At 32.8% G+C, this 11,066-nt stretch overlaps 2 protein-coding genes across 2 annotated transcripts in view; both read left to right on the forward strand.

The window, feature by feature from the left end:
• Window positions 1-1,929: 1,929 nt before the first annotated feature.
• On the forward strand, window positions 1,930-3,181 carry LOC111711130 (uncharacterized). Its single transcript, XM_023485387.1, has 2 exons — window positions 1,930-2,062; window positions 2,589-3,181. Exons 1-2 carry the CDS (start codon window positions 1,957-1,959, stop codon window positions 3,179-3,181), a joined length of 699 nt encoding a protein of 232 aa, XP_023341155.1. The 5' UTR covers window positions 1,930-1,956.
• A 6,765-nt stretch (window positions 3,182-9,946) lies between these two features.
• The window catches only part of LOC111711135 (DTW domain-containing protein 2), a 7,401-nt gene continuing 6,281 nt past the window's right edge, over window positions 9,947-11,066 (forward strand). Inside the window, exons 1-3 of the mRNA XM_023485393.1 lie at window positions 9,947-10,053; window positions 10,427-10,490; window positions 10,942-11,038. Of these exons, the coding sequence (XP_023341161.1) occupies window positions 9,972-10,053; window positions 10,427-10,490; window positions 10,942-11,038 (243 nt within the window). The 5' untranslated portion in view covers window positions 9,947-9,971. The remainder of the gene's footprint in view (window positions 10,054-10,426; window positions 10,491-10,941; window positions 11,039-11,066) is intronic.

Here is an 11,066-nt window from a genome sequence, read left to right on the forward strand (position 1 = left end):
GAGAGAGAGCAGAAAACCTCCAGAGAGTAAAATATAAGTTAACTGAGAGTATATAAACTTAAGAGAAGGATTGACCCTATCACAGTCAAAGCTGAATGAGCTTAAAAACAGTAATAAGATCTTCACATACTAGATTAGCAGACTAGGAACTGATCAAAGAAAAAAATCAATTTCTCTCTCAAGCTCATCTGAGACATCTTTACTCTCCAAGAAATCCCTACCATGATCTTGGATGATTGCTCAACTCATTATACAAATTTGACAAATTAAGCAACAATCCCTTCCCTCTGAAGATCTGTAAAGAATAAACATAACTTTTCCTACCTCTATCAACTTCTACCCGGCACTATGGATTTCTCACTCTATAACAATAGCTTTTTCAACTCTACACTTGATGAAACTGACTCACTTAGAGCTCCTTCCTCAGTCTCCAAAGCAATCATCTTTACCATCTTTGCTCTCCTTTTCTGCTTATCCAACTTAGCCACTGCAATAATTAGACTTTACAGGCAAGTCTTTTTTAAACAAGGTTTGATAGTTCATGATGCCGGATTGAAAATTTCTAAACTTATTTTAAAAAATAAATAAATATGAATCTAAAACAACTTCAATATTATAGTTGGGTATATAAAAATGCAGGAAATGTGGCTGGAAGAGTCTACTTGAGTGTGAAAAGCTCCAGCATATTATTTTAAAACTTAACTTTGTTCTGATACAAACATTTGTAACCAACAGTAAAAATTTTCAAACCAGAAAGATTTTAAATTTCAATAAAAGAATTATTGACTGCATTTTAAATCTTTTATTTTACTTTAAACATTAGTCAAAATTTTGATAACAATATCTTTTAATGTTGATATAGGATCTCTATACCAGCTTTCAAGTTAAACATCATCTTCATCCTCAACTTCTACACTGTTGAGATGTCCAACATTTACGTTTCAATGATTGTAAGCTTAAAATATTCTTTATATGCCTAAAATACAATTTAGTAGTGTGGTTAAAAACATTGGGCCGGGCACGTTCCAACTTGTTCAAGCCGTTATGTTAATCGTTTATACTTTCAAGCCGTTATGTTAATCGTTTATAGTTTCAACTGTTCAAGCCGTTATGTTAATCGTTTATAGTTTCAACTGTTCAAGCCGTTATGTTAATCGTTTATAGTTTCAACTGTTTTTTAACAAAATCTAGGGTAGCTGTTAGTTTTGGAGGGGAAGAAGGAAACTTCATTTGTTGACGGTTTTTTTCGTTTTTTTAAAAAGTTACCTTTATTTATCAAGCTAAATTTTATTAATAGTGTTAACGTAAAATTTTCAACAATTATTACAGAATTATAACGGCATTAGTGGTGTGAAGCCCTGAAAATATTTTTTAACAGTTAATGAAATCGTTAATGGTTAATGAAATCATTAACGGCACAAAGAAGTAATAATAATGCCATAATTTTGATCTAATAATGCTTGCTTAGACTGTATGTGCAATGTGGACCTTGATTATCTCAAAGCTCTCTCTCATCATGGCTCACATTCTTGTTGCTGTTATGACCTATGTTGGCCTGGTTGCAGTTGGACTTACCATGATTCTAGCAGTTCTCAGGATTCTGATGGTTCTTCAGGTTTGAACTTAGTTCATTTTAAACAAGGAGTTTGTAGCTTTTATTTCAGATCTTGTCTAGGTCTCAGGCCACATCATCATTAAATTCTAACGTGTGTTCTATCATATAAATATCATAAATATCCTGCCTTAAATATTCATTTCTGGAAGTAATGGAAAAGCCAATAATAAAAAATTGGTTGATATGAAAACCGATCATCGATGCATAAGAATTTATGTATCTTCTTTTTCCATTTAAAAATGCCTGAAATTATGTCCTTCTGGTTTATAAATCATCTGTTTAGGTCCACTTTCACTTAGATAGTATGTAATGTATACTTTAACATAATTTAGTTTGACCGCATGATTGAGTTGGAGCCCGAACATACTGCTAGATGTATCCTGGCTAGCACTCTTCTCTTGTACTCTCCAGCAGCTATCCTCCTACCATATCAACAAGTTACTTCAGGTAATAATGATCAGATTAAAGTAGTCGAACTAGATATAGCTATTTGAACTACTTCTATACATTAAGATGAAAGTTCAACCATCTATCCTTTTTATTATCAAAAATTTATTTCCTTTCATATGTCACACATCATTTTAAAACATTAGCTGAACGAGCTGAACTAAGAAACAAATTCATTTTTAATTCAATTTTGTAAATTGCAAAAAGTGTGCAACACCTGATAATAATTCCATAACTTTTTTCACGCACCTCATAGAAAGGTTTTACTCTTATCAAATTAATTCCATTTCATTTATGATTTGATATTAAACTGAGAATTACAATAAGATTACAAAAGGAATTGAGATTTTTCCACAAACTCAATTTTGTTAATGTCTATATCTTTGGACCTGAATGTTGTAAATTGTGTATTCTGTTAGATTATATAATCTATGCTTGAAATATTAAAGGTTAATATCATCAAATTAAAGATATAGGGATTAAAAGATTTTCTGTTTTACATTATTTGTGTATTTTTACATTATAGATTTCATAGCATCTGGTACTGGATACTTCACAGGGCTAGAACCATCATCAGGTCAAAGCAATATCCAAATATGTAATGCTGTGAATATCTCAATGGCTGTCGTAGTGATAGTGTTTGCATTCACCTTCAATACTCTCTACCTTAAGTACAAGCATGCTGTCATAATCAACAGTGAGGTTGGCCAAGCACAGAAAAATTTAATAGACATAAAGACTGCCCTAACAGCAGTGACTATTCTACTTCTTCTGGTTAGTTCTGCGATTGTTGTTCAGAACTTTGTAGATAGTGAGGAGACCCCGCTCATACAACTTTTGCTGCCTTGCTGCACCGTAACAATGATCAACATGTACTTCTGCAAAAATCAGAATGTAGTAGCACACTTCACTCATTGGCTGAAGGGTAAAAGAGACACTTTAGAGTTCTCCTTGTTGAACTCAATCCTGAATATAATGTTGACTAGATGGAGAAGAAGTAACCATGTGTCTCCTAACACGGTTAATATTGAGATGAATGATATACGGCCATCAACTGGAAATGATCAACCTGATGGAAGAGAGACTTCTGCAGAAGCTGATCATGTCCCATCCGATTAGGTTGCTGGGCTCAGGGATCAGAATTTCATAGTTTAAAGCTGTAATATTTAAATTATAATAAACAAGTCTTAATATAAAGGGTGTCCCAATAAACATGGGAATTCAGTGACAAATTTGATATCTTCTTTTTAAATAATTCTTTGATAAAGTATAGAGATACTTACTGAGAAAGCTGTAATCTGTAAGAATTTTGCCTGCTATGTTTACAATTTGTTTGCCAATGTTTTGACTGCATACAGTGTACTTAGTAAAACAAGAAATTTACAGTATATAATCAGAGTAAACTTGTCCGTCTTCACTGTTCATCTTGCAGAGCCATTATAGACACATCTTTACAGCCATTTACCGTTTTCATTAAATAAGCTCTAGCAGACATAATAAAATTATAGCTTTTGAAAATAGGTTTTACAATGTTAGTTCATAACAAAGACGATATCGAATTTGTCACTGAATTCCATTGTTTATTGGGACACCTTGTAACATTTTAATAAGCCTTCAGAAGATTTTCTGAAGAAACAATAATTTTTCTTGAAAATTTTGAAAAAGAAGACCAAAATAAGTTAAATTTGTTTATAATAAGTTTAAATTGTAAATAATGCCCTATTACCTTTAATGTTTCAAATAACTATCGATAATAGCCTCTTCACTTACAGGGAGGTTCAAATTTCAACCCTTGAACTTTAAGGATTCAACTTTGATGTGCCATATTTTTCTTTAGTTTCTTTTAGCTAGCCTCATTTTGAAATCATCCTTTTTGATATACCAACTAGGGTTTCCAGCCAATAAAAACAAAATGCAAAAATTAGTTTTTCGCAAAATTTTGCTAAATAAAATTCTGCTTGACCATAGCTGCAACAAGAATTGAGCAAAAAACTTGTAGAATTCTCTGCTCTGAGAGCTTAGCATCAGAAGTTTTATTTTATCATCACATTTTTGCATCTCATATTTTGCGATTCAGATTAATGCGAAATGTCGCAAAACAAGCGAAAGTTTTCGCATTTTTCTCAAGCGAAAAGAAATGCGAAAAATGGGAAAATTTCGCGAAACAATATACTCTTTGCGATGCAACCCCTAATACTAACCAAACATAATATTTTAAAGAAGGGTTCAGCACTGTTATTTAAAATAACTTGGTTCATTTTAAGTACCAGGCCAACAAAATAACAATTTGTACATAAAGACTTCAGATTTTAAAACGGGACTGTTCACCAAATGAATCATCCCGTGCGGCAATTGTTTTGGGAGTTTTAAACATAGAGAAATGAAAGAAAAATGGCCTATAGCAAAAATGGTCTAAAGTAAAACTGAAGATTAGCAAAAGTGACATTAGCTAAACTGTTCTTTATCAAATCAAATCAAGATTTCATCATTCTTTATTCAATTAATTTTTATTACCACTGAATTGTTATGCTACAAACATATATTTTTTTCCAAAAAATCATTTATGTTTAAACAACTTCATTTTAAAAACATATTGTTCCTTGAATTACATATGTGTTTCAAATGTCTGAATACTATGTGTTTGTTGGGTGTGTTTCGTTATTGGTAATGAATGTTGAAACAGTTTTTTGAATTTTAAAATGTAAATTTTTTTAAAATAAACGTTAGTAAAATTCTACTTTTATTATCAAATTAGATCCAAAATTTTTATGAAAATATATTATATTAGTTATTATTGAAAAAACTTCCAAACAATTTTTTCCGTTTTTATGATTTCTTTTAATATTTTGGATTAAAACGATAATGATTTCTTTACTTTTCTTTTCTTCGTCTGATCAAGTATGAAATTATTCTAACTTTTTTTTAAAACTGTTAAGTTTCATTTGTGGTTTGAGGTTTCCCTGCAAAAGCGATCCTTGCGCATTTCGAGACTGATAAGAAACAATGGAGAAATCATTACAATTAAATACTTTTTAAGTCAGAAAATCGACGTTATATTTCACATTTCTGATCGGATAAGGATTGTAAGTGTACGTTTGTGAATCAGGCATCACGTTATCTTGACAAAGGATTTTGTTCAGTTCTTAACAATTGCATTCTATTTAATTTGGAAAAAGAATTCAGTCTTTGGATCAAAATCAAATATTGAAACCTCAATATCTTTAGAACCTGATGTTGTAAACCTTTGATTATTTGATCTATCAGAATTTATAGTTTGAAATATCCATGGTCTGCAACATTTGGTTCCAATGATATAGTGATTAGAAAATTAGAAGTTGTGGCAAAGACTCAATTCCTTTCTGAAACAGTTTTTTCGTATTTATTCTTTGTCATCTTTAATTAAGGAAAAAAGTTCAAGTTTTTGATCCTCCAGCATGAATTGCTTGCTCATAAACATTCTTTTTTTTTAAAAAGAAGAATAAAATAAAATCAAGGTTCCAAGAAATTTGAAGAAAATGACGGGGCATTTTAAAGAATTTTTTTTCATGTTTAAGTATTAAAAATATAATTTTCATGAATCCATATATTTGTTCAGAGCTGGGAACTTTTGAATGGTGGATATCGGGATTAAGGCTTGATCCACTCTTTTTCTTAATCTTGAGATTAAATAATGCTTGTTCTCCTCTTGTTATTAATCTCCTTAGTAAACCTATCGGGATTTCAGCTCAGAATGCATAAATTTTAAATGTCAAAGCTATACAACATTTTGGCGCAAAGTTAAAGGGATTAGGAAGTTAAAACCTGTAAAAAAATACAATAAAGTACATAGTAAGGATAATAGAAAAACAATTGAATATGAAGAAGTTCGTTTAAACTGCATTGATACAATTCAAATGACAATGAAGGAATTTTCTTATTATTTTATTCCTGATAACGAGGCGTTTTCTTTAAAGCAATTCAAAATAGGAAAGAATTTTAAATCAAAAATAATAATCTTGTTTACTTGGCCGAAAAAAAAAACCATTAAAAGTAGGGATTTAAGGACCAGGGGCGTAGTGGGGGGCGGTACCCCTGTGCCCACCCTATATATGCACGCCCTAGGCCTCCCCCTAGAGCCAGAGGCAGGCTCTAATTTATTAAACTTACATATATATTTTCAGATGACATATATTTCTTTGTTTTTGTGTCACAATATAATATGCATACAAAGAGAAAATGTGAACAACTGAAAGATGGGCACGAAGCGCCCTGGAAGCTGGTTAAACGGCTGGACCAAATTGGCTGAACATTTTTTAGGAAATCCATGGGTACCCTGGGGGGTAACAACGACTAAAATATTCGAATCCATGGGTACCCTGGGGGGTAACAACGACTAAAATATTCGAATGTTTGTTTTTCAATTTTTTTTCGAAGTTTTATTTTCAAATGTTTCTAAAATTCAACGGGCAACGCCGGGCACTTCAGCTAGCTAGCTAATATTATACTTGACATTAGAGAAAGTAAATTGACTGGAACAGCTAATCTTTAAAAACGTTTAAAATCTATTATTACCATGTTTAAAAGAATCTGAATTAAAGGTTACCTACTAAGAATAAGACTTTAAGACCTAAACTTTTTAAATTATTACAGTTTGAAGGTTGAATTGGCGAAGAAAGGAACAAGATTATACTCGTTACAGTGATAAAATGTTATGAATGATGTATCATAAGTCTCATCCTTTATGGGTTACCCTGTATTTAATTTTAAAAAATAATTTTGAAATTTGATCAGTCGGCAATAATTTGGTTAAATTACTCACTTATCTCAATTATAGTTCATTATTTTATATAGATGTATTTTTCTAATATAAACTGTAATTTAAAAATTATGTTTTCTCAATTATATTCTTGATAAAAGCCTAATTAATATAGTTTAAAGTTTATTATTGGATCAATGGATTTAAGGTACTGTGAGCGTAATACATAATCCATCATCTTCTCTGAAAAAGTGACTTGTGCTGCGCATTTCCTCTTCAGGAACCATTTTCGAGAAAATTAGCAGAATTGAAAACTTTTCAAGCTATAGGAAAAAATGATGATATCATCAACATTGACGATCAGATATATCAGATATACAGGTTAAGAGAATACCGTTGTCAAAAAGGCAAGAGTCGCTCTAGCTTTAGGTAACTTGAAATTTTACAATAGCAATGAGAGGCGTACAACTTTACAGGGGGTGGGGATATGGGTTTCACCCCCCCCCCCTCATGGATCTGATAAAATCTAAAAGTTTCTAAATGTTTGCTGAGCAAAAATGTTAGGACCCATCTGGAAAAATTACTGTAAACGCCCCTCAGTCCCCAACATATAAATAAGATGATGCTTCTAACTTGAATTGTAAAGCTGGCATTTTCGAACTTTTGTCTCAGTTTGAATTATACAGTTCTAGATAATTTAACGGAATAGCAAGGCCAGGGGCGGATACAGGGGGGGCGGGGGACATTCACCCCCCCCTGAATTTGGAATTTTTTGTTCCCGTTTTCAGAATAGCTTCTCATTAATAGCATGCATGCTTAAGGGAAAGAAACCCTAGTGCAAAATAGGAAGATTTATAAAAGTAACATCTTTTTCCTCTTAGCGTAAACTATTTTTTATGTTACTTAAAATAAATTAAACTTTTTTACAGTTCTTTGTAAGCCTTTATTGATGGAGTTTGTAAATGCCAGAAATGAGTGGAAAATGCAAATCAAACCCAACTAAAACCAATAATTTGATACAGGGTGTCCCACGAAACATGACAATAGCAAGATGACTTGAAAGTCGTCTTTGATATTTGAATTTATTTGTGACATTTAGTCTTCTATCTACTTTAACATGTATGATTCTTGAAACAATTATCACATAATTCTCCTAGCCCTGGCATTTCCAAAAAGTGGTCTGCGTTTTTTTGTGCTTTTAATATTACCGGAGATATAAAGAGTTTGGTTCAGATTTCAATTTTGTTAAATAAAAGCAAAATTGTCGAAATCCGAACGAAATTCTTCATATCTCGGGCAATATTGAAAGCACAAAAAAGGCAGACCACATTTTGGAAATGGCAGGACTAGGGCAATTTTGTGATTATTATTATCTCTAGAAATTTACTTCTAAAATTAGGTTGACAAATAAATGCAGCAAATTATATCAAAAATCAAGACAACATTCAAGTCGTCTTGCATACTGTCATGTTTCGTGGGACACCCTGTATATACATCATGATATTTTTCTAGTGCCGGGGTAAAGAAAAATTCACTGCTCCCCTCCCCCATCGTGTTAAGGTTAACGATTCAAGATATACCAAATTCGTTAACTTTCTTTACCATTGTTGGGTTTTCTTTAGTTCAGTTCTGTATTTTCTTTGACTTTGGCGAGGGGAGGAAGGCCAACCACATCAATCTCTAGTCCGAACCACATTCTCCTCATTTTCTCGTCCGAACCACCTCGAAATCCTCGTCCTTTCAATAGTATTTTTTAAAATGTCTAATCCTTCCAGCTAAAACGTTATTTTTAAAGAATCAGGCCACGTTACAGGGCATAAATGAAATATCAAATTTTTGTAAATCGAAAAATAAGTTTCAATGGGGAAAATTATAGGCAGAGGTATGCCGAATATTTTTGCTATTTTTTTCATATCACGAAGGTTAGCCGGCCACGGAGGCAGAAGAGATTTAAGTTTTACCTAAATAAAGTTTGACATCATTCTCATGGGTTTGAAGATTCCAACATGATATAATCATTGCAATACTTTATTCTATCCATATGTTATGCCCTAACGTGGCCAGATTTTTAAAAAAATAGTTTTATCTTCAAGAATTGGAAACTTTTCAACACAAAATAATCGAAGGACGAGGATTCCGAGGTGCTTCGGACGAGAAAATGAGGAGAATGTGGTTCGGACTAGAGATTGATGTGGTTGGCCTTCCTCCCCTCCTTTGGCATTATCAAAATAATATATATTATCTTTGGGCATTATTCGAAAAGTGCTTTTTAATACAAGTTTGTTTAAAATGTCGTCTTTGTAAATATTTTCAGGGAAATGTTCTGACCAATAGGATTTAAGAATATAATTTAGTCCAATAAGACGGAGGAAGGTCGAGGGAGGGAGGAAATAGTGACGTGCAAATTCTGCTTCCGAACCACATTATTATACATTTTTGTAAGCGAGCCACCGCTGAGTTCTCCATTGTTATTTTATGGTTATTTTTTTGTCTTAACGAAGTTTACAACCATGATTATTGCAAGGGAATGTGGCTCGGATCCCAAAGTTAAGTGGCTCGTCTTCCTGCCCTCGCTTAACACTGGTAGTGGTCCATTCGTATTTCTTGATTTTTATCAATGTAAACACACTTTAAAGAATAAACAATAAACAAGAAAAGTTAGCAAAAGCCGGTTTTATTTCTAATATAATTATTAAGCACTTAACAGGCATTGCCATTTATTCATCAACAATTATAAGACCTTTATTTCCCAAATGTTTTGGTCGAATTTGTATAAGGTTATCGTTGAAGCAAACCAGGTATGTTTTGGGTCCGTCCTATTATACGATTTTGGCCCCTCCTCCTCCTTTCAATTTTTTACCTGACCTAGATCTCAACCATTTTCAACAAAAAATATTTATTTGTATTTTTTTATGGTTAGGTTAGGTGCATATATTTGGACCGATCCGCTGCGGCCAGGACAGACCTTTAAATTTCAACAATTTTAAACAAAATTAATATATATATTTAGGATTAGGTTAAGTTAAGTGCTGCGGCTAGGATAGGATAGGGGGTCGAGCAAGCTGTGGTTAGGACAGCTGCTAGGGGGTCGAGCGCCGCGGCTAGGATAGTCTAGGGGGCCGGGCGCTGAAGCCAAAAATCGATCATAACGAAATAACTTTTTTTTCAGTAAAAATGACGGAAGAATTTTTGTTAGATATCTGTCTTGAACACGAGGAGGATAGTTATGATAAACCCGTGAGAGATACATGTTCAGGTTTTAAGAGAAATTTTAAAGTCCCCCCTAACTGAAAGCCCTTAATAAAGACATGAAACACAATGCAATAACTCCCCACCCATTATCAATTAATAGCCTCCCCCCCTCTTTATTTAGTATCCTCCCCCCTCTTCATTTAATATCCTCCCCCCTCCTCATTTAATATCCCCCCCCCTCTTCCTTTAATATCCACCCCCCCTCTTCTTTTACTATCCACCCCTTCTTCATTTAATATCAAGTATCCACGCCTTCTTCATTTAATAGCCTTCCCCCTCTTAATTTAATAGTAACCGACCCCCCCCCTCTTCATTTAATAGCCTCCTATTTTTTAAAATTACCATTTTTTTACGATTTAAATTTTAGTTTGCTTTAGATTGTGAGAGGCCAAGCCGAGTGTGTTTATGTGAATATATTTCAAAACCAAGAATTAAACTTAGGTTAGGAAATGATTAAATTTAAACTTGTTTTTTTAGATGAACAAATTTTGTGGAATAATTGATATTTAACATTTTGTATTTTAATGTTTAAACCGCTAAAAGTAAATTAATTTTTAAGTTTTAACTTTCAGTTCTTATTAAAAAATGTAAAGTACATTTCATCCTATATAGCTCTGTAAAAACCAAATTACTAAATTACCCACAATTTACTTTGATGACCTAAATTTGAAATAGTTTAGGCATAATTTTACAAAAAGGTTTTCAGCTAAAATGTAAGATATAAAAAATAAAATTCCGCGTATTAAAGCACCCCAACCCCCCCGACCCTAAGCCTTAATATATTAAACCTTTTGCGTGCTTACGCGCGCCAACAGTTCACACCCATCGGCTTAACCTCCAATACGCCGCGCGCCCCTGTAAAGGATATTTTCATAAATTCATTTAATTCTAGAACTAGTATTATCATACTACAACATCCAGATGAGGAAAAAAGAGCAATTAGAACTGGAAAACTATTGGAATTAGGGTTGGAATCAGATAATTTTAAGGTAAACCCAGGAAGGTCGAGGGAGGGAG

The sequence above is a fragment of the Eurytemora carolleeae genome, unplaced genomic scaffold, assembly GCF_000591075.1.
Source record: "Eurytemora carolleeae unplaced genomic scaffold, Eaff_2.0 scaffold983, whole genome shotgun sequence".
Lineage (NCBI taxonomy): Eukaryota > Metazoa > Arthropoda > Copepoda > Calanoida > Temoridae > Eurytemora > Eurytemora carolleeae.